Source organism: Hemiscyllium ocellatum, chromosome 3 (assembly GCF_020745735.1).
Source record: "Hemiscyllium ocellatum isolate sHemOce1 chromosome 3, sHemOce1.pat.X.cur, whole genome shotgun sequence".
Classification (NCBI taxonomy): Eukaryota; Metazoa; Chordata; class Chondrichthyes; order Orectolobiformes; family Hemiscylliidae; genus Hemiscyllium; species Hemiscyllium ocellatum.
This window is the reverse complement of record NC_083403.1, coordinates 50,028,391-50,053,560: the sequence shown is the minus strand read 5'-3', so window position 1 is coordinate 50,053,560 and position 25,170 is coordinate 50,028,391. Positions and strand designations below refer to the sequence as shown.

Below are 25,170 nucleotides of genomic sequence, written 5' to 3'. Positions count from 1 at the left end.
CATTCACCTTTGGGCCATTTTTTCAGAGGGGCGTTTGGCAGAGTTACCTATGCAGCCATTCAAGTTTGTTAAAGGCTACCTAAGCAAGATCTAACGGCAGTCGATCTCTAGGCAATCTGCTGTTGCCTGGAGGTGATCCCTTGGCGGTGGAATGGGAGAGGGTGGGAACAAGCACTTCAGGAAGTACTTACACCATCCACCCCAAATCCTGCCTGGATTCAGCAACGGGCATGCAAGCTGCCATGTATGTTTCTACCTACATGCATACACATGCACTCCACTACCATTGCCCCAGTCACTTCCAGGCGGATTTTCTTAAATAGGTCAAATTTATTTTAAGAAGTTGTAGAGAGGGCATCTCATCTATCTGTATGGGCATCCTGCTGCTGGAGCTTTCAAACTGAAGGGTCTTAAAGAACCCTTCTGCTGTTCTTAATTTGACGACCAAGCTATCTTAATTGGCTATCATTGGCCAGTTCAGGGAAATATCTCAGATGAGTGACTGGCTTCCACAGAGTGCATACTTCTGATCCCTACTTCAGCCTGAAGGTGGGGTGCTGAGAGCTGCTGGAAATCCTACACCAACTCTATTGGATCTAACCAATTTCCCTTTAAAATGCTACAAGTTCATTTATCTTGTGACAAATGCTTTGTGTTTTTTTAAACTGCTATTCTCAGTTCACATATCAGACGATGAGTGATTGTATGATCAAATAGGCTAGAAATATAATTCATATCTATTTCCCAGAAACTCAGCACCAGTATGTAGGTGAAACACTAGTGACATTATCAGTAATGCTTTGAGTTTCATCCAGCTGGACAAAAGTCAATTATGATTCTGTTGGAGTAATGCTCTAATATGAGGACAATTTGTTTCAATTAGGATATAATAGGAACATAAATTTAATTTCCCAAGGCAATTAATCAGGCCCAGAACTCATTACTCACCACCAGTTCTTCCAGTTTTGAAGATTTTAATACTTGTTATCCCAGTTCATTGTAGCAACATGCCCGACTATTTTGAGAAGATAAAATTAATCTTTCCTCCAGTCTGAGCAGATGTACATTTGGTTAGCATCTCTACCAATACTGTTCTAAATCAAAGCTAAGAAGGTGTATGACAAGACTTGGGAATGATTCAGTCTACCCTTCCCTTAGTCTTTACTCAGGTTCTTCCATATGACAAGGCTGTGGTCTGCAAGTCCTTGCATAGGCAAAAAGAAACTTGAAACTATGTCCTATGACACATTCTAGGGGCCAATGTGCTAAGGTTTTTATAAGTGTAAATAAGATCAGGAGTGTCTGTTCAATTTTGGAAATGCAATGGCCTCATGTTATTATTACTAGACTAGTAATTCAGAAACCCAACCAGTGTTCTGGGTTTGTTGATTGTAACCAGGTGGATCTCATAGAATATGAGCTCCCTGGTAGGAGCTGTTAACCTGGTCCAATCAGGGAGCCCTGGCTGACAGGTATAAACAAGAGTGTCAGACATCCTGCTCAATGATGGCTAGCTCTGAGGGAGCTGGGAGCTGGATCAGTGTCAAAGGCTCACCATATATAAATAAAGAGAGACTTGGTGATGGGATATTGGCCTCTGTGGAGTTACTTCGCTGGAGACCCAGGTTCAAATTCCACCATAGCAGGGAAGGTGATGGCCTAGTGGTGTTATCACGGGGCTGTTAAGTCAGAGACGTAGGTAATGATCCAGGGTCCTGAGTTCAAATCCCAGCAGGTAGATGGTGGAACTTGAATCCAATTAAAGATCAGGAATTAACAGTCTAATGATGACAAGGAAAAATCCATCTGTTTCACTCATGTCCTTTACGGAAGAAAATCTGCTATCTTTACTGGTCTGGCCTATGTGTGACTCCAGATCCACAGCAATGTGGTTCACTCTTAAATACCCACTGGGAATTAGGGATGGGCAATAAATGCTGATCCAGCCATTGACACCGTCATCCATTAATGAATAAAAGAAACCATTATGCAAACAATATGTTTTGCAGAGGGCACAGAGGAAGGAAAGCAAGCAAACTAATCAATGGTTAAAGAGACGGTTTGCAACATAACAGAGCAGAAGGTCTGTGAAGAAAAACTAGTAATCATTGCCTAATATAAGACATTTTCACTTTATACATAAATGATCTGGATGAAGGAACTGAGGGCATTCTGGCAAAGTTTACAGATGATACAAAGACAGGTAGAGGGACAGGTAGTATTGAGGAGGCGGGGAGGCTGCAGAAAGATTTAGACAGGTTAGGAGAGTGGGCAAAGAAGTGGCAGATGAAATACAACGTGGGAAAGTGTAAGGTAGGAAGAATAGACGCATAGACTATTTTCTAAATGGGGACAAAATACAGAAATTTGAAGTGCAAAGGGACTTGACAGTCCTAGTCCAAGATTCTCTGAAGGAATGAGCTACAGGGAGAGACTGAACAGGCTGGGGCTGTTTTCCCTGGAGTGTCAGAAGCTGAGGGGTGACCTTATACAGGTTTAGTGCAATCATGAGGAGGCATGGATAGGATAAATAGACAATGTGTTTTCCCTGGGGTGGGGGAGTTCAGAACTAGAGAGCATAGGTTTAGGGAGAGAGGGGAAATATATAAAATAGACTTATGGGGCAATTTTTTCGTGCAGAGAATGGTATGTGTATGGAATGAGCTGCTAGAGGAAGATCTGGAAGCTAGTACAATTGCAACATTTAAAAGGCATCTGGATGGGTATATGAGTAGGAAGGGTTTGGAGGGATATGGGCTGGGTGCTGGCAGGTGGGACTAGATTCGGTTGGGCTACCTGGTTGGCATAGATGAGTTGGACTGAAAGGTCTGTTTCCGTGCTGTACACCTCTTTGACACTATGACTCTAAAACTTAGAGTCGGTAGTTAGGAAGGCAAATACAATGCTGACATTTATTTTGAAAGGATTAGAATATAAAAGTAGGGATGTGCTTCCGAGGCTTTATAAAGCTCTGGTTAGACCCACATTTTGAACATTGTGAGCAATTTTGGGCCCCGCCCTCAGGAAGGATGTACTGGTCCTGAGCAGGTCCAGAGAAGGTTCACAGAAATGGTCCAGGAATGAAAAGCTTAACAGAAGAGGAAAGTTTGAGAACTATGGGACTGTACTTGATGGAGTTTAGAAGGATGAAGGAGGAATCTGACTGAAACTTATAGAATACTGAATGGCCTGGACAGAGTGGATGTTGGGAAGATGTTTCCATTGGCAGGAGAGACGGGGACCAGAGGGCAGAGCCTGAGAGTAAAGGGATGCTCGGCTGAAACAGAGATAAGGGGAAACTCCTTTAGCCAGACAGTGGTGAATCCGTGAAATTCATTGTCACAGAAGGCTGTGAAGGCCAGGTCATTGACAATATTTAAAACAGAGATAGATAGGTTCTTAATTGCCAAGGTTACAGTGAGAAAACAGGAATACAGAGTTGAAAATCTAACAGCCATGATTGATTGGCACCGCAGACTCAATGGATCAAATGACCTAATTTCTGCTCCTATATCTTCTTGTCTTTTGGTTTTAGATTGAGTGGAAAAATGTTAGACATAAAATTTAATTTCAACGTAGGATGGATCTAGTAAGACAGAGGACACGTAGTTCAATAATGACTCATCCAGATGGCAAATTAATAGAACGATGGAGAGACAAATGATATATTTTCTGAACCTGCATGGATGGGAACTGCAGACCCAGACCCATGCCCCACCTATCTACCTAACCCCACAGCAACCATGGCTAACCCACCTAGGCTGCACAACCTTGGACACTATGGACAATTTAGCATGGCCAAGCCACCCAACCTGCACATCTTTGGACTGTGGGAGGAAACCTGAGTGCCCAAAGGAAACCCACGCAGACACAGGGAGAATGTGCAAACTCCACACAGACTGTCGCCCTGGTTGGAATGGAACCCTGACATTGTGGGCAGCAGTGCTAACCATTGAGCCACCCTTAAGGTCACTTTTAAGTCTTACATTCGAGATTTTGAAATGGCTAGACAGGTGACAGTGCTTTCAGAAACTGATTGACTGGAGGCTGACGGGAACAGTGGAAGCTTATCTAAGAGTTTCCAGCATTCAGCCCTCAAGCTTGCCAACCCATTCAATGAGATAATAGCTGATCTATTTGTGGCCTTACTCCACTTGCCTGTCTGCACCCCCATAATCTTTGATTCTATTGTCAATCTAAGATCTACCTAATTCAATCTTGAATATATTCAATGACCCAAACTGTATTGATTGAGGATGGATATAATTCTAAAAACTACAGTCATAGAATCATACAGCATGGTAACAAACCTTTCAATCCAACTCATTCATGCTGACCAAATTTCCTAAACTCATTTGCCTATGTTGGCCCATATTCCTCTAAACCTTTCCTATTCATGTCCAAAAGTCTTTTGAATGTTGTTATTGTATCTGCATCTAGCATTTCTTCTGGCAGTTCATACCACATAGGAACCAACACACTTTCTCTGCTCACTTTATACCTATGCCCTTTAGTTTTGAACTCACCTACACCTTGGCTATTCAGCTTATCCATGCCCTTCATGATTTTATAAATCTCCATAAGGTCACTCCTCAACCTCTTATGCTCCAGTGAAAGAGGTCCAAGCCTATCCAGCATCTCCTTATAACTCAAATTCTCCAGTCCTGGCAGCGTCCTTGTTAAGCTTTTCTGCACCGCTGCTAATTTAATAATATTCTTCCTATAGCAGGGTGACCAGAACTGTACACAATATGCCAAAAGTGACCTCACTAACACTCTGTACAACCACAACATGACGTCCCAGCTTCTATACTCAATGATCTGAGCAATGAAGGCAATTGTGCCAAACACCACCTTAACTATCCAAAATCTTTCCTCTCTCACCTCAAACCTATGCTCTCTAATTTTGGACTCCCGCACCCTGGGGAAAACACCTTGATTATTCACTCTTTCATGCCCCTCATGATTTTATAGACCTCTATGAGATCACCTTTCAACTTCCAAAGCTCTGGGGAAAGAAGTCCCAGCCTAACCAACCACACCTTACAACTCAAACCTTCCAGTGCTGGTAACATCCTTGTAAATTCTTTCTGTACCCTTTCCAACTTAGTAATATCCTTCCTATAACAGGGTGACCAAAACTGTACACAGTACCCCAAAAGTGGCCTCACCAACGTAACTAATGACCCATATAATCCAAATCTTCTGTTTCCTGTTAGACAGTACTCAACCCATACCAATATTTCAAGCCCCCGCCCATCCCCCAACCTTTATGCTGCACAAAAGAAATTTGGCCTGTTCATGAATGTTGCCAAATCAAAATTCAAATCAACCCATACCTGGTTATCTGACTACTTCAATTTCAGTATATACTGAATTAGAGATTCTGGAATATGCTGAGTATTTCCCATACAGTGTCCTCTCCAAATTGATGAGGAGATCCAACACTGTAACAGCGGCACCAGTGCAGCTTTCTCCAAACCAAAGGGTCTTACTGTAAAGACTAATTGTTATCATCACCCCAGTATCAGCATAAAGAACCAAGAGAATGTCCATCAGCAATACCTCTGCCATACCATCCACTTTCAATGGAATGATTGTTGAATGAACTTCTTGAAATAGCTGCAGAAGCGTGGCTCAACTCTGGCAAAAATCAATTTTGATGGATTGAACACTGTGTCCAAATGGTGAAAAATGGTCTTCCCAGACCAACAATTCTGTTTTGCAACCATCAAATGGCCAATTTTGCTTGTTTCAAAGGCACACTGAAAATCTTATGAACTATGGCAGCATCGACATGACCAGCTGGGATGAGCTTGCTACCACAATTCTTCAGAACGGTGACAATTTGTCCATCAACCTGCTTCATGTTTTGAACCTTAATGTCTTAACGAGACTGAGCAGTGGCACATATGAAAAGAATAGGAAGCAAATCCTGCACTCCAAATCCTTATACCTTGTGTGTAACCTAGGAAGGTGATCTCTCCCCTTTCCCTCTCATATCCTCCAGCATTAGATTCGGATCAGTGTCAAAGCTGTTCTACCTTGAGTGCCAGCTTGTCTTCACTTCCTACTTTTGTCCTATTTTCATGCAAACTATAGACCTCTCCTTTAGGCCAACCAGCAATGGTTGCCATGAGTGTCTAAATAGCTCTCACCCAGATCCCATCTGATCCATTTCTACTGCTGCCTCACCTGTGTCTAATTAAACAGAAAACTTGTCTCCCAAATCAATTAGGGGTAGAGCAGAGGCAGGTTTCTGATAACAGTAAGGCATGGTAATAACAAACTCTGTTTCCAGCACCATGGATAAAGCTTTCAGCAATGATATTGAAAATGCATTTGGATGCTTGGCTGACTTAATTACCAGAGCAAAGTAAGATTTGATGAGCCAAATGGCATTTTCCTATTCTGATGCTGAAGATGGCAAAAAAAACCCCTAGTTCAGTACACTGAAATTTTAGGCTAGGTCTACTAGTTGTATTAATCTCATTGTTGAAATAATTTGGCCAGCACGTGCACAATTGTACCAAGTCTGAGACCAGTTTTTTTTCATTGTTGCATTCACCTTAAAAATAGAATGGAAACAGACCTCAGAAAGAAATCTCAAAAAGTGATCTTGATCTATCTGACAGGCTAGACTATGAGCAGGGGTTATAAAGAAAATAACAACTTTCATACACTTTTAAAACATCAGTTCCTAATTATCTGATTATTGTTGTTTATTTCTAAGGGATCTTAAAGACACTTTTCGACATGGTAGCGATACACATATATTCCTATATTCAATAAGTTCCAAGATAAATATATCCAGGAGTTATTGTCATTCAAGCTGAAAAGTAAGGGTCTTATTACTTTTCCACATGAATTTCTAAAGCAAGAATTTGTTTTCTTCCTCTAGAAATATTGAAGTTACATTGTTTGTAATTTTATTGATCACAGTGGCAGTGTATATTTTCTCTCTGCTAGTTTTCTTCCTATTTTTAAGTTTCTTTTACACCTCATTATTGATTTAATTGGCATTTAAAAATGCAATACAGCCTCTTGTGCCATTTAGAATGTTATGTGGTGCTTATACTCGAGGCAAGGGTCATTTTACTTAGAACTGGGTGAAATCAAACAGAATTCGGGGTGGACCCACAAACCTTGTCTGTAGAACTCTTCACAGACTTTCTCACTCCATTGCTTGCTCATATTCCAGACTCGACAAGGATTACAGATGTCTGCACACTTCAGTGCTATCTGAAACAAAAATCAGAAATTACGTAAGGCAGTAGAAATGAAAAGTTGTGTGCTTTTTTAAAAACAAAGCAAGATGTCACAATGCTACACATGTAATATTCTTCTAAACCGCAGCATGAATGGCTCCACAGTTATAGACTGTAAATGACAAACCTATATGAGCCCAGGAAATAGATTAGTATTTTAAGGAAAGGTCTCAAATCATTTGTTTCATTCATATCAGACTATGTACACCTTAGTAAGAACTTACATGGCTGATCATTCTTGACTGCTGCATATTTGCAATAACTTGCAGTAGCTCTGCAAACCATGTAAAACATCCATTTCAGGCAGCATAGAATGGAGAGGACATGATGGGTGCGATTCTTACTATTTCAGTTCATCTGTTTTCACAAAAATGGAATTCGTATCTTCTCTGGCCTCTTAGAGATCAGTCATAGATGTGATCTTCCTTATTTTCAAAATCTCCAAGTAGTAGCTAATACTCTGTGGAGACTGTAGAAAGGAACAAGGAAAACTGAATTGCAATCTGCCTTAGAGATTTGCAAAAACAATCCCCTTTAATGAGGTGGGAAACACTACTGGGTGATTTCTGGAAATGTTCGTAACCAAGCAGAGGCACTTTCGTTTGTGTGCCTGAGATGGATGCTTGCAGAGCTACATTGAGAAGCCTTTAGCTTTTCTTTTGAATTATGCTTTATTAATGTAGTAAAGACAACACTGAAGAATTACATGGCAAGCACCTCATTAACATATATTGTTACCCCTAGAAAAGTGAGGCAGCAAGCATTCTAAAAAGTTAGACATTAAAAGGGTTAATCACCACATGCTGGAAAACTCTTACCACAAAAACACAATCACACACTCTACTCTTGAGAAAGAGCTTATCGAAACTACAAATTCACAGACTAATTAATATGTTGTGTCATGGTGTAAGTAGGGCTAACATTTTGAACAGCCGTTGCCATGGCTGCTGAGCCCACTCCGTTAGAACAAGGGAGTTCCTCAGCCTCATGTTTTAACATTTGCTGCTACTCAGCTATTTCTACACCTTAAAGAAAGGAGGCCATGTAACTTAGGCTTAATGAGCAAGGCCGGTGTCTCCAATATTGTATTTTCAGCAGCCATTGATTTATTAAAGATGCTAAATGTAATGATAACTTTATTGCTGGCCAGATTGTACTGCCACTGTGGCCAAACCAAAGCCAGCCCACCTGCATGTGTGATTTCAATGTCAACAAAAATTTTCAGTTCAAACATATCTGCCATGATCAAATGGTGGAGTAGACCCGATGGGCTGAATGGCCCAATTCTGTGCCTATATCTTATGGTTTAATGATCTTTCTCCTGCAGTTCAATGGCAATTGAAATTAGGTTAGTTTGTGTATTCCCAAGTCTGGTCTCATTGTCTCTCCAAACTGGACACTCTGCAGGCAACCTTTCATGTCAATATCTACCCATTATTATGTATGGTCAAGAAATCAGTTCTTTGATGCCTGACTCAGTTAACAGGTTTCAATGCCATTGGATAAAAATGTAATTTCAGTTCAGACAGTTTTGTTTATTTCAATAAATACATTAACTTCCATTAATCTGTGCTCAGGTGATCACTGCAGCCACTTTAGGTCACGGGTTTGTCCTCTAGAAATCATTTTAGTCCATGAAAGGTCTCAGTTATTAAAATCAGAAAATGAAAGTTGAAAATTGATAGTCAATATTTTACCATCATCATGACAAAGGGCAAAACCACTCAACAACATATCAATCGGCTTGGATCAGGACAGGAGTGGTGATCTGCTGGCACTTAGCCTAGCAATCATTTTTGAAATGTCTTATTTTGGTATATCTTAAAGTAGGTCATTCTGAAGTAGAGTCATATCTGACTTGAAACACTAACTCTGTTTCTCTGTCGACAGATGCTGTCAGACCTTTGATTTCTCCTGAATTTACTGTTATTATTTCTGTTTTACAACATCTGCTCGATTTTGCTTTTGTTTGATATAACCTTCATGTCTGGCAGAATAACCAAAACTATTTTCTTCTCCCTAACGGCATCGATTGTCCCAATAACATGGTGTCTTGCTGAAGGATAATAAAAGAATGGTAGTGCAGTGGTAATGATATTGGTCTAGTGATCCAGAGCACTACTAATGCACTGGAAATGGGTTCAAATTTCACCACAGCAGCAGGAGAAATTCAAATTCAATTAATTCAATAAATCTGAAATTTATTTGATAATAAAACTACCAGATTGTTGTTAAAAAATTCTGCTTCAAAATAATATTCATCAAAAGGAAATCTTTTATCCTTACCCAATTTGGTCTTCATGAGACTGGTTGAATCTGAACAGCTACAGAAAAGAAAGTAGAATGGAAATAAAGCAGACAGACCACCCGCCATCAACGTGGGCACTGGATGTAACAAATGCACATCCTGCCCAGTTGACCCCAAAAGACCTCTTCATTAGCATCTGCGGGTTTCTGTCAAAAGCGAGAAAACCGTCCTACACAATAATTAAGCAACATAATCATACTCACAGAATCATGCCATACAACCAACATCCCAGATTCTTCCATCACTACCATTGAGTCTGTCCTGTCAATAGGACCAGAAGTGGTGGCACTGTGGTAAACACTTGGGAAGGGAGTCCTCAATAACAGCTCTGGACCTCATTAAGTCCCATGGTATCAAGACAAATATTCTGAAGGAAACCTTCTGATCACCATATACCCAACAGTCCCGCTCCCTGCCACCTCAGCCATCATTCCCTCAATGCATCAGTGCTCCTTTACATTGAACACCACTGGAAACACTGAGGTTAACAACAGGTCAGAACATTTAATGGATGGGTTGTTTAATGTTTATCACCAAAAGAGGCATGGTAGCACTGCTACTGACTGAGTTGGTTTCAATCTGTAAGTTATACTTGTTGGAGATGGCCTGCATACATATTGAGATAAACAACTCATCCTCATCAATTTATTTGTCACAGATACATGGACACATAACAATATTGTTAGTAGGGACCACAGTGAAATAGTCTTGTCATCTGACTAAGGACAACCTCACTGATGACTTTACCATCATGTTAAATGGAATAGATCCAGAAAACATCAAGCAGCTCACATTTATGAGGAATTTAGGATGTGCTGTGTCAGCCTTCAAGACCAGCAGGATTGTTTTCAGTCATCATATGTCCCCTCATGATCCAACATATTCCCCACTCTACCATTATCAACAAGACAGAGGGTCAACCCTAATCCAATGAAAAGTGCAGGAGGATGTGGCAGAAACAGGGCTATAAATGTCTAAAAATGAAATGTCAGTCTGGTGAATTAACAATACAGCACTACTTGTATGCCAGACAGCAAAAGCAACGTGTTACTGGTAGGGCTAGATGGTCCAACAACCCAGTGATCAAGGTCCTGCCACATTCAGCCACGAAGGATGGTATGCAGTTAAACAACTAACAGGAGGAGGAGGCTCCACAAAAATCCAAATCTTCAATGATGAGAGAGCACAGCACATCAGTGCAAAAGACAAGGGACAAATCAGAGGCATTACTGAATCATCCCCACTAGTGTAGATGGGTGCAGCTCCAACAACAGTCAAAGTTATAGGAAGAATAGTATTAAGTTGGACAGGTTTTCAGTAAGGCATTTGATAAGGTTCTCCATGGTAGGCTCTTTCAGAAAGTTAGGAGATATGGGATACAGGGTAATTTTGCTATCTGGATACAGAAAGAAAACAGCAAGTGGTAGTGGATGGAAAGTATTCTGACTGGAGGTCGGCGACTAGTGGTGTCCCCAGGGATCTGTTCTTGGGCCTCTGCTCTTTGTAGCTTTTATAAATGACTAGGATGAAGAAGTGGAAGGGTGGGTTAATAAGTCTGCCAATGACACAAAGGTCGGTGGTGTTGTAGATAGTGTTGAGGATGTTTGCAGGCTACAAGACATTGACAGGATGTAGAGCTCTGCTAAGAAGTGACAGATGGAGTTTAACCTGGATAATTGTGAAGTGATTCATTTTGGAAGGTCAAATTTGAATACTGAATACAGGGTTAAAGACAGGATTCTTGGCAGTGTGGAGAAACAGAGGGATCTTGGGGTTCACGTACATAGATCACTCAAAGTTGCCACCCAAGTTGATAGTGTTGTTAAGAAGGCGCACAGTGTTTTGGCTTTCATTAACAGGGGAATTGAGTTTAAGAGCTGCAAGGTTTTGCTGCAGCTCTATAAAATCCTGGTTAGACAACACTTGGAATATTGTGTCCAATTCTGATCACCTCATTATAGAAAGGATGTAAATGCTTTAGGGAAGGTGCAGTGGAGTTTGACAAGGATGCTGCCTGGATTGAAGGTCTTGTCTTATGAAGAGATGTTGAGTGAGCTAAGGCTTTTCACACTGCAGAGAAGAAAGAAGAGAGGTTACTTACGAGAGGTGTACAAGGTAATAGAGGCATTACCCAGGGCAGAAATGACTGTCATGAGGGATCATCATTTTAAAGGAATTGGAGGAAGGTGTAGGGGAGATGTCAGAGGTAGGTTCTTTATGCAGAGAGTGGTGGGTGCGTGGAATGCACCGCCAGCGGTGGTAATAGAATCAGAGACATTTAAGCGACTGCTAGATAAGCACATGGATGGCAGTAAATTGAGGGATGTGTAGATTAGGTTGATCTTCGATTAAGATAAATGCTCGACACAACGTTGTGGGCAGAAAGGCTTGTACTGCGCTGTACTGTTCTATGTTCTAAGAGATTTACAAGGATATTGCAGGGTATGGAGAGTTTGAGCTACAAAGAAAGGCTGGATAGGCTGGGACTTTTCTCAATGGAGTGTAGGAGGTTGAGAAATGACCTTAGAGCAGTTTATAAAATAATGAAGGGTATAGAAAGAGTTAATGGTAGCTTTTCTTTTCTCTAGGATAGGGATTTTAAGGGGGCACACTTTTCAGGTAAGAGGAGAGAGATTTAAAAAAGACATGAGGGGCAAATCTTTTACACAGAAAGCGGTTCATGTGTGGAATGAACGTCCTGATGAAATGGTGGATGTAGGTAAAATTACAGCATTTAGAAGACATTTGGATAAGTACATGAATAGGAAAGGTTTGGAGGGATATGGGCCCCAGAGGTTTGGAGGGATATGGGACTAGTTTAGTTTGGGATTATGTTCAGCATGGACTGTTAGACCGAAGGGTCTATTTCTGTGCTATATGACTCTGTGACTCTAAAAAGATTAACACCAGCCAAGACTAAGCAGCCCACCTAATTGGCACCCTGTTCACTGTCTTAAAATTCAGTCCCATTACCACCAATGCACATTGGCAGCAATATTTACCACCTTCAAGGCGTACTGTACGAACTCACCTGGGCTCCTTCAATAGCACCTTCCAAATCCACAACCTTTAACATCTAGATGGACAAAGGCAACAGATGCATGGAAATAGCACCACCTGTAAATTTCCATCGAAGCTATTCACCATCCTGAATTGTAACTGTATCTATGTTCCTTTACTGTGGCGAGTTCAAAGCCCTGGAACTCTCTGTCTAACAGCACTGTGGGTGTCCCTGCACCTCAAGGATTGCAGTGATTTAAGAACCTTTACAAAAGTAATTATGAATGGGCAATAGATACTGACCTGAGCAATGACACTCACAGCCCATGACTGACTGACTAAATTTAAAAAAATGGAGATGACAACAAAAGCAATTTATTGCTCTTGACACCATCAGGCTATGACTTCTTTAACTGTTAATGTTGCGAAAAGAAAACAAATTGCTTTGCTGACTTGCCATATTGAACCAGTGATTTTGGAAAATCAGTCTGCTTATTTTATTCCATTAACCTACCTGAAGAATGAAGTGTTTATGATCTGCATCCTCCAATGATAAATCTCTGTTGTCCAAGTGAGTTTTCATTCTTGTAAGAAACTCATTTTGTCGGCTAATATCCGTGGCCAGAATGAGAGATCCTAACTGTTGCTCAATATCTTGTCTGCAATAGGAGCAAATTGTATTATTCTCTCAATGTTGTTAGTTTTACTGAATATTGCAAAACTAAAGAAATATGGGAGTCACCCTGTGTGTCACAATGTAGGGATGAAAACGAGATTATTGATCTGCAAGCATTCAGCAATGAAGAGATGCTTTACAGAAGACAGTGCCTCTCTACTTAGAGTTGAATTGGAGGAAAGACTTTTGTGATTCACCTCCCACCAATCAACTTCATTTGTCGTGGATATATGAGCGCTCTTGCTTATTTTCTGTAGCCTTCTTCAAGTTTGATTATGCTCATTTATGGAGTGAAATGAAGCCAAAAGAAATGGCATGTATTCCAATACTTTTGCAAGGAGAATTGAGAAATACTAATATTCAATGTTGTTTCCATGCCACCTTTTGCTGTCACGTATTCAACAATTAATTCAAAATTGGTTCACTTCCCATCTCATACTCATTTCACAACTGAGTACTGCTTTAAATCATTAGCCTTCATTAAATATCAAGGGAACACTATTTTTTGACTAGAGTGCATTGAATTTCTATAAATAAATATTACTCACATCATTTCCACAGGCAGATGAGCCAGCAGACCTGATTCTCGGAGCATCCCAACTGTTGATCTCCAATGGTGATTCTCCAGTACAGAGATATTCTTAAAAAGAGAGGCAATTAAATAAATAAAAGATACTCTTATTTTCGTAATGGCCTGGTGAGTAAATGAATAACCTAGCTACTCAAAATAGAAGACCCTTGGTCTGTGCTGAGTTATTGGGTCTCAATGGGAGAACACTGTGGGATGGCTGCATTTGAGCACTGCTAAGAAGGGGGTAGGGAAAATAAATCATGCTGGCTCCGACATTAACTGCTTCTCTAATTTGGGAATAGCTTAATCCCTGATTGACACCTCCTCAGTTGAGATTGGGAATTTGCATCACAAACAGCTGCGAAAGGTGTACTAAATTGCTCCTAAAAATCTTCAGTTAGGCTAACAGTGTTTATACATCCTAAAAATCTTCAGTTAGGCTAACAGTGTTTATACAAAACAAGTGATAAGTCCAATCTTATCAATTACTGTACCATCAGTACACTTGGAATCATCAGCAAAGTAATGGAATATGTGATTGATAATCCTATCACTTGGCACTATCCTCTACTGGGGCTACTTAGTACTAGATCTCATTACAGCCTTGGTCCAAGAAGGAGAAAATAGCTGAATTCAAGACGTGAAGCAAGATTGAACTCCCTTGACATTGAGGCAGCACCTGACCCACAGTAGCATCACAGTGCTTGAGAACAATTAAAGTTAATGGAAATCATAGGAAATCTATACACTGGTTTAAAGTCATACCAAGCACAAAGAAAGATTCCATTGGCTGTCTCAGGCCAGTCACCTCAGCCCTCAGATAACATCCAAAGTTCCTCAGGGTAGTATCCTTCACATAAATGTCTTCAGCTGCACCTTTAATGACCTTCCATTCAACGTATGATCAGAAGTGTATATGTTCACTCATCATTTATAGTATTTAGCACTATTTATGACTATCATACACTGAAACAGTCTGTGCCTCATGCATAAATAACATATACATTTAGATTGTAAAATGGCAAGAATCACTAGCCTCAGTTTAGGACTTATACTCCGAGTCTAGATCTTTTTTTATAATTATGCTAACCTTAATTAAATCATTTCAGTGGAATCACTTCTATTAAAAAGGCTCTTCAACTGATACCCCTTTCACTTGCCCAGTACACCATATGTACATTTGTGAAAGAACAATTAGTTACCATGTTTACCTGGTATAAACTGGCTAGATGGTGTTTGGTTTTGATGAGAAAGGGTTGGTTGACTCCTGGATGATCAACATCATGTGCTGCAGCTGCCGTCAAACCAAGCATGATATCAAGTGGTGTCAAAAACCGGGCCAGCTTTAACAAATGGAAAAGTAAAATGGAAAAATGATTATAATATACTTATAAGGTATTTAAACCATTAATAAATATTATGCCATTGCAGCTAGTAATATTCTAATGATTTAGAAATCTTGAATATAATCATATGTACAAATATAATCATACTGGCAACAACTCAGGTTTCCTACAAAGTTGGATGAATTGCATACAATGAATAACTCAAGTGAAGTATATTTTCCAACCTGTTTAGCGCCTGCGAGTTTTGAGAAGCTTTAAAGCTCAAGTTGAGGTTCTGGATGTAGGTTTGCTCACTGAGCTGGAAGGTTAGTTTTCAGGCATTTTGTCACCATACTAGGAAATATCAGTGAGCCTCTGGATGAAGCACTGGTGGTATGGCCCACTTTATATTTATGTGTTTTGGTTTCCTTGGGTTGGTGATGCCATTTCCTGTGAAGTTATCATTTCCTGTTCTTTTTCTCAGGGAGTGGTAAATGGAATCCAAATCAATGCGTTTGTTGATAGAATTCCAGTTGGAATGCCATGCTTCTAGGAATTCTTGTGTGTGTCACCTAGAAGCATAGCATTCCAACTGGAACTCTATCATCAAACACATTGACTTGGGTCTCATTAACCACCCCCCGAGAAAAAGAACTGGAAACGACATCATCACAGGAAACAACGTCACCACAGGAAATGACATCACCAACCCAAGGAAACCGAAACACATAAATATAAAGCAGGCCATACCTACAGTGCTTCATCCTGAGGCTCACTGATGATGTTACTTAGTATAGTGACGAAACATTTATTTAGTGTTCATATAACACCTCCTTGATTCTGCATATTTGCATTCATGCTTCATTATGCATTCTTATCTAATTACAGACCTCAACCCAGTTGCAGAGTAATCTTTCACCATATTCACATAAACAAGGGAAAGCTACTGAAAATTATCAATCATGATTACATTTATCAAGACCCTGAGATGTTTTATACACAGCAGAAAACATCTGACCTATTCTAGTTCAGTGGACACCTATGGATTCTGTGGCATAACATTATATGAAATAGGAATAGAAAGAGAGAAACTGCTCCCACTGGCGAAATGATCAAGTGGCAGAGGGCACTGATTTAAAGTCTTTTGCAAAAGAAGCAAATCTGAAGCAAAAAGAGAACTTTTCACACAGTGAGTGCTTAGGGTCTGAAGTGCATTGCTTGGAAGTGTGGTGCAGAGGTCCACCTGAGGCATTTCAGAGGGAATTGAATGATTAGTTAAAAAGAAACCAATGATTAGGATTATGGAGATAAGGCAGTAGATTCACACTCAGTTCAAATGCTCAGAGAGCCAGCGCAGACTGAATGGCCTCCCTTTGTACTGCAATAGTTTTGTGATTCTGTGGAAGAAAGTACTTAGAAGGCATATTAAGTTGGGGCTTAATAGAGTTGGTCAGTTAAAACCAATCCTATGTTTACAAACCAATATATGGCTTTCTAAAAGAGCAAACATATAGACTTGGAACTTAAGAGTTATAGTAGAAACCTTTATTCTTAGTGTTTGTAAATCTCTTCGGTCTATAAATTGAAAACGAATGGCAAACCTGGAGAGTACCAAATTAATTGATTGACCATTATGATTTGCAATACAAAATTTTGAATTCACCATTACATACTAGACAAGAACCTGGTGTGACTAAAACAGAAGCAAAATACATTGATATCTGTAAAAAAAGAACATTTTTCCAAAGAAACTGTTCACTCCACAATACCCTGATCCACTCCTTTATCTCTACCAATGCCTCATCCTCTCCCATAGCACATTCCTGTACAATTGCAGGAGATTTAACACTTGCTTTTTTAACTCCTCCCTTTCACTGTCCAAGGCCCCAATCACTCTTTGTGGGCAAAGCAATGATTTACTTGCATTTCTTCAAATCTAGTCTCTTGTATTTGCTACTCACAGTGTGGGCTCCTTAACATTGGGAAGACTAAATGTAGTCTGGTGACTGTTTTGTGGAGCACCTCCATTCAGTCTGCAAATGTGATCCTGACCTTCCATTTGCTTTCCATTTTAATGCCAAGTGATCTCATACTTGCAGTTCTGATCTAGACCTGCTGCAGTGTTCCACTGAAACACAATACAAGCTAGAGGAACAGTACTTAATTTTCTATTTAGGCACATTATAGCCTTCTGGATTCAATACTGAGTTCAGCAACTCCAGACCACAAACTCTGGTCTCCATTTTGTTGCAACTTCCTCCCCCCACTCCAGCCAGTGTGTGGTTTTCTTGGTTTTGCTTTCAAGCAGAGTGGACCTATAATCTGATATTAAGACCTACAGGTAGTTCTTCTGCAACCTGATGGTTGCATCCTTATGTAACTTTGCATTATAGAAAGATTTTGCTTTAGAAGCAGTACTTAAAGTGATGGCGATGTAATCACATTACAGCCAACACGTTTTAAAAGTTTGTGTTTAGAAACTGTGTTCCCAATTTGTCAATCACATTATAGTGAATTATAATGCACACATTTTGTATTATTAACATCTGCGATGTGCCTATCTTTTCTCTGCAACCATTACTATTCATTTAAAAAAAACTGTTGATACTGGAAATCAGAAACAAACACAGAAATTGCCTGAAAAACTCAGAGGTTTGGCAGCATCTGTGGAATGACAGCAGAGTTAATGTTTCGAGTCCAATGACCCTTCTTCGGAATATTCAGAGCAATTCTGAAGAAAGGTAATTGGACCTGAAAAGTTAACTTTGCTTTCTCTGCACAGATCTGCCAGACCTGCTGAGTTCTTCCAGCAATTTCTGTTTTCATCACTCCTTTTATCTTTTGCTTTGTGACATTTTTGATCTCTAATCTCTCCCATTCTCAAATTGTATCTGACCTTTCCTTCTGCTCCACCTGCTTCACCCTGCCATTTTCTATCATCACTTTACCTCTTCTCTCTGCAGCTCTGGAAAGGAGTCAATTTGGGCTTAGAACATTATTTCTCTCACCACAGATGCTGCCAGACCTGCTGAATTTCTTCATCTTCTTCTGGGTTTTATATCTGATGCGACCACCAAGCCTCACCCCTGCTAGCTCTCTGACTCCACAAAGGTCATGAGTTGGGAGAGACTCATGTGCACATAACAGGTATTCATGCCATTTGGATGCATTTTGCAAACATATGTGCATGCACACCTTACATGTGATATTAATACCCTCTTTTGACAATGTGCAGCAGGACAGAAATTAATACTTTTGGTGTAAAATAATTGTCACAATAGCTAATATTAGTCTGTTCTTGCTAGACGTTGATGCATTGTTGCATTTATTCCTAACTTTTATTATTTGTTATTTATCAATACAATCTTTAGATATGAACATTAGTCCACACCTGTAACTTACAAACCTGACTCATATTTGCTTTTGATTCCTGCACATGCTCTTTGAAATAATTCTCTACAGTCCGATTACCCTGCCCTTTCCTCATTCCCTTTAAAATTGTTTTGCAAAAGAATGCTTTTAGCAACTCTGAACAACAAAGCTTTAGCATGAAGATGTAGGTCATTGAACGTTATATAACCCTCTACGGTTTTATACTTTATGCAGTGAAAACTCCTAGATGAATAGATTTAAAAAGCTCTCAGAACAACTTCAGTCTTTTTGATATAAATTCACTTGGTGAATGAATTATCAACAACATATAAATAAGTCAGCTTGATTTGTTTTCAATCCCCTTGGTGGTTACTTGTCTATTTCCAAACAACAGGGGAGTTGTTGATCAGTGAGAACTGTGATTTCATTCAACATCAATTTAGATTGAACACAAATGAACATAAAAGAGAGAACATTAAACAACATTGCACCAAAACTAGAAGCAAATTTTGATAATTTTAAATTAAACCACAAGAATGTTTGTGAAAAATGAAATTTGGATTCCAGTCATTGTAACAATCATTACTTTGTTTACATTTGTGTTCAGAGTAACTACTGAAAATCACTCTGGGCTTTAGTTTGTGGTTTGCAGTAAATAATCTGATGGAACCATTTAAACTTCGGTACAAATGGGATTTGTACACAAATAGGCAAGTATTATCAAGTTGCCACACAACTCACATGCCTCTTGGTTTAACGACATTGTAAAATGTTTAATTCCCTATGCATTTGGGTGATTATTTAAAATCAAAATTATTTGCGACTCTTGAAAATTTATCTATCCACCAGAAAACATCAAAATAATGTCAGGAATTTATTTTGGTTTACGGGTTTCTGGTATTCTTCCATCGCTGCATCAGGAGCATGAGATTGTCATCTGCAGCTCAATACTTCTTGTAAGCCAGGAACCTACATTTACTTTTCACTTTGGCTTCTGGCAGAGTGAATGGCACAATTGTGCACAAGGAGACATGTCTTTCTGTCTTCAGTTCTCCATTTTTCTCCAAACAGAGATCGTCAAGCACGATAAAAAGATAAACATAAACATTTTCCACTCAGTCAAAATCCTGATTGCAAATATAGAAGGGCCATTTGTGATCAACTGCCTGTTGTCTATTACCATTGCAATTTCCAGGGTCAGCCAATATGGGAAATATTTCCTGTAGTGCCAAAAGCAAGACAAATCAATCCAACCAACAACTACCTCATCAATCTATTCTCGATTATCAGCAAAGTGGTGGAAGGGAGCTGTCAACATACTATCAAGCAGTACTTATTCAGCTGGTAACTGACTCTCAGTTTGGGTTTCCCACAGCCATTTGGCTTGGGACCTCATTACAACTTTGGCCCAAATACGAACAAGAGGGCTGAACTCAAGAGGTGGGCTAAGAATGTCAGCCCTTGACATCAACAGTCAAGTAGTTCGACAGTGGCCAGGGCAAAGTAACTCCAAGTGATTGACAACTTACCCTCCAAACTATATATTCACACCTTCTAACACTGAGGCACAGCAGTAGCTATAAGATCCACTGCAACAACTCACCATGGCTCTTTTGGCAGCACATTCCAATCTCATGATCTCTATCATTTAGAAGGACAAGGGCAGCATGGGACATCATCATTTGATAGTTCCCAGCTCACCATCCTGACGTGGAGCTCCATCACTCTCCCTTGGGTGTTGCTGGGTAAATATCGTGGTACTTCCTCCCTAAGAGCATCGTAGGTAAGCCTACACCACAGGAATTGCAGCAGTTCATAAAAGTAGTTCACCAGCACCTTCCCCAAGATAATTAGGGACCAGCAATTAAAGCTGCCTAGCCAGTAACTCCCACACCGCATGAAAGAAAACAAAAGCAAAAGCAAAAGCAAATCCGAAGTCGAAAGAGTTGTTAAGGAAATTGCTTTCAGGCCTATATTTCTCTTCAAGTTGCTTTTTTAAAGAAATGCTTTCAAAAGATATTCTAAAATTCTTTTTATTTCATTAAATATAAAGAAGGATCATCTATACCTTTGGTTCTTTTAGATAGCAGTGCATTGCCTGAGTCACATCAGCAGCATGAACAGCATTATGATATGGGTTTTGGCTGTGATAATCCTCTTGAATCATAACTGGTAGGGATGAAAATGTAAGTTAAATACAAATTTACCACCATAACAATCTGAAGCAGTAGTTGTACAACCAGAAGAATTTAGTGTGTGTTTTTAAAATTTAGCTAGTAGAATCAAGATTAGTAAAATGCATGATGTTATCTAACAAAATAAACCAGATTTTATTTAGAATGAGACATTAACCTGCCTCACTTCCTTCCCCTCAAGGTAGCAGCAAATCCAGGAATACATATCTATAAATTTCCACCATCACCATTTTGTATAACTGTATGGGCTCTATGAGGTGTACTCTGTACCTAAGATGGTGCCTTGTGTTGTTGACATTGTTACACTGTAACTAATCTTGTAACTGAAGAAGCTGTACCTAGGTACCTTTGTACCTGGATGACACTGTTAGTGGCAAATTATAAACTTTTCACTGCACTCATTTGAGTATTGTTACAATAAATCTAATCCAATTCAACTTATTTCCATTCAATTTTGAATCAGCTAAGCTTTACATGGATGTTGCCAGGACTGGAGGATTTGAGTTACAGGGAGAGGTTGGATAGGCTGGGACTTTTTCCCTTGGAGATTTAGAAGCTGAGGGGTGACCTTATACAGGTTTATAAAATTATGAGGGGCATGGATAGACGGATAGTTAAGATCTTTTTCTCTGTGTAGGGGAGTGCAAGTCTATAGGGCACAGTTTAAGGTGAGAGGGGTAAGTTTTAAAAAGGACCTGAGGGGTAATTTTTTCATGCAGAGGGTAGTGCATGTATGGAATGAGCTGCCAGAGGAACTGACGAAGGGTGTTACAGTTACATTTAAAAAGCAGCAGAATGTGTACATGAATAGAAAGGGTTTAATGGGTCAAATACTGGCAAATGGTGCTAGGTCAGATTAGGACATCTGATTGGTGTGAATGAATTGCACTGAAGGGACTGTTTCTGCGCTGTATGACTTTAAAAGGTGCCACCAGAGATAAGTCCTCTATTTTGCCTTCCTGACTGCCTATTTTAAATGTTACATCTATCTGTGGTAACATGACTAAGAATAAGAATCCATTCTTTCAGAGGATGAACTGGCTCTTCTCATCTTTTTTAAAGATCTTTGTCACAGGGAAGAAAATTAAAAGCAAAACCAATTTGAGTCACTTCTGTGCAATTCTGAGCCACTTATAGAGCTGCTGGTATGCCAAATTACAGGGCACTGAATTCTAAGTCCCTGATGTGTACTGTGCATTTTAATGCACCGTGAGTCCTAATACCTTCAATGGAGTTGAAGTAACACCAAATGAAACTTACCGCTCTAGCCCTTAACATATCTTTCTTGTTTTTCTCCTATCCATTGACACTATTCTCACTAAACTGTTGATTGCCAAATACCTCTTCCAAGCATCCTAGCTAGCCAACATTATATCTCCTCACTACTGTTTCATTCAAAATCAGTCAATGCCTTTTCAATTTAAAATCTTGGACATTGTAAACTATTTTTCCATCTCCATTCTCCCTTTTCTCTACAAACTCCTCCACTATATTGTTGCCTATCAAATCTGTGCTTATTTTTTCTGCAATTCTATGTCTAAACCTCTCCAATTCCACTTCAACAATAGTATTGAAATGACTAAAAGTCAAAGTAACAAATAATTATTACTGGACTAATAATGCAGTGGCATAGACTAATAATCTGGAGAACAAGAATTCAAATCCACCACAGAATTTGAGTTCAGATTAAAAATCTGGAAATAGAAAACAGGCATGGCATTTCTAACAATATCCATAAAGATATTGAGGTTGTCATAAGAACCCAATTGGTGTCCTGACTAATGTCCTTAAAGGGAAGAAAAGCTATGGTCCTTACCTGGACCTAACTTGGACCTAACTCTGAGTCTCTCTGCATTACTGCAATTCACTATCAATTGCAAAGTCTGCCAAAATCTAAAGCCAGTTCTCTTTTAAGGACAACCAGGAGTAGTTGAAAAGACACATGGGACAGAAATTTATCTCAGGCAGTAGTGCTAGATATTCGTGTTGGATTGACTTCCCGTTACACGGAGAGCCTGATATTGAATTCCATTGAGTGCAAAGAGTTGTGTGTAACTCTCGGTTGATCCAATATCATCAGTTTTATGCCACTGGCTGAAATCAATTTCGACCCCAGAAGTTTTGATTCCAACCCCCTGCACATCATGAACTATTAATTAAGTTAAACGGGATGACCTCACTTTACAGCGAAGATAACATTAAGCTCTGCAAGTATTTCCAATGTCAGCACTATTTCATTATTGTTGCAATATTTATTTTCAGTGAAGAAGTACACCGATAATTTTCAGCAGTAATATTAGATTCACTACATGTACAGTACTTAACACTTTGATATGTTTATTTGACCTACCTAAAAATCTGTGCAATTTTACCATATCCAACTGGAAGTGATGAATGAGACCATGGAGATTAAACAGGTGACATAATAGGGTGACAAGGCTATTCCCTGAAATAAAGGAAGAGCTCATTGGTAACTAATTAACATTGGTGAAATCTTAGCACTGGTATTTACAAAAGCAATCAATGATATAATCATTCTATATTATAAGGATCAGATTGATGCATAATATTACTCCTGGATTGAGATGTGGGTTTGTACTTCTAATTGTTTTTGGTGGCAAGAGGAGTTCAAGGTAGAATAGCCTTGATCAAAAGTAAATTCTTTTCAGTTAGTATCCTCTATACAATGAGATTATTTCAATTAATTGTCCATGAAAAAAGTTCACAATTATAACTGTTTTTCGTCTCTCCTCATTATTTCTGGATGAATCACATCTAACTGAAGTAGACTTGGATGAAGGGACTGAAGGTACAGTTGCTAAATATGCTGATGATGCATAAGTAGGAAAGTAAGTTAAATAAAAGGAGAAAGATCTGGAAATGGAGTACAATGTGGAAAGATGTAAAATTGCCCACTTCAGCAAGAAGAATAAAAAAGCATACTATTTAGATATAATGAGCCTGCAGAGTTCTGAGATACAGACGGATCACAAAAGGTTAGTATGCAAGCACAATAAGTAATTAGAAAAACTAACAGAATATTGTGAGGATAACTTTGAATAAAAGTAGAGAGATCATGCTTCAGTTAAACAGGGCATTGCTAAGCCCACACCTCTTCCGTGTACAATATTTATTTCCTTATTTCAGGAAGGATGCAAACATGTTGGAAGCATCTTCAGGAAGATGCTGTTCCTTGGATGCTGCCTGACCTGCTGCACTTTTCCAGCAACACATTTTTCAGCTCTGATCTCCAGCATCTGCAGTCCTCACTTTCTCCTGGCAATTCAAAGAAAGTGTAGTTGACAAATACCTGGATTGGGCAACTTGGCTAATGAAGAAATATGGGACAGGCTAGGCCTTGTCCACTAGAGTTTAGAATTGGAATATGTAAGATCTAAACGCATCTAGACAGGATGGATATGGAAAGGAGGTTCCCTCATGTGGGAGAATCGAGAACTAGGTGCTACTATTTCAAGATAAAGGGTCGTCCATTTAAGATCAAGATGAGGAAAACATCTTCTCATGCAGGGTTATGAACCTTTGTAAATCCCTTCTTCAAAAGGCAGTGGAGGCAGAGTCTTTGAATTATTTTTAAGCTGGAGGTAGTTAGATTCTTGATAAGCAAGAGGGTGAAAGACCATTGGGGATAAGTGGCAAGGTGCAGAAATCAGATTAGCCATGATTTTATTGAATGGCACAGCCATTCGGGGACAAATGGCCTACTCCTATTCCTAATCATAGAATCCCTACAGTGTGGAAGCAGGCCATTTGGCCTATTGACTCCACACCAACCCTCTGAAGAGCACTCCACCCACTCCCAACCCCCACCTTAACCTTGTAACCCTGCATTTATCATAGCCAATTCACCTAATTAGCACATCTTTGGATTGTGGGAGGAAACTGGAACACAGACATGGGAAGAATATCCATATATATAATTTCACCTACTTCGATAAAATACTTCTTTTCTTTTAACTATAGATTCTTTTTGATGCATAATCAAGATTGTTTTAAATCCCAGTTTTAAATTTTACCACAAGTAAAATAGAGTACCTTAGATGTTTATCACAAAACATGGAAACTAGAGAAACTTGCTTTGCATTTTCATTACATTTTATATCATAAAATATATCCTCTCATTCTTCTTATTGTTATAGTAAATCTATATTGTAACACAGTTTCAAAATTCTTTTCAGGCACTCAAAATTGCTTATAATATTTCAATTTTAAATTCTTTTGGCTAATTCTGAGTTGGGTCATATTTTTGAGGGTTTATCCTCATGATAAACCTCAACTTTATCTTCAACTTCTCTCACTACATCTTAACCAAACTCACCAAATTAACTATCTACCCTGTCCTCCAACCATATCTTACCACGTGCCATTCCCAGAGCAATGCACCACTCAGCATATATCCACTGGATGACTGACATCCCTTGTGTCTGTGCCAGTTTT

The 25,170-nt window shown here is 39.4% G+C and overlaps 1 protein-coding gene across 1 annotated transcript in view; it reads right to left on the bottom strand.

Moving 5' to 3' along the window:
• LOC132837388 (cAMP-specific 3',5'-cyclic phosphodiesterase 7B-like) overlaps window positions 1–25,170 on the bottom strand; it is a 168,093-nt gene that overhangs the window by 15,869 nt on the left and 127,054 nt on the right. Inside the window, exons 6-11 of the mRNA XM_060857059.1 lie at window positions 23,066–23,161; window positions 20,589–20,689; window positions 15,035–15,166; window positions 13,801–13,892; window positions 13,091–13,235; window positions 7,146–7,242 (exon numbers count right to left, since the gene is read on the bottom strand). Coding sequence (XP_060713042.1) covers window positions 7,146–7,242; window positions 13,091–13,235; window positions 13,801–13,892; window positions 15,035–15,166; window positions 20,589–20,689; window positions 23,066–23,161 — 663 coding nt within the window. The remainder of the gene's footprint in view (window positions 1–7,145; window positions 7,243–13,090; window positions 13,236–13,800; window positions 13,893–15,034; window positions 15,167–20,588; window positions 20,690–23,065; window positions 23,162–25,170) is intronic.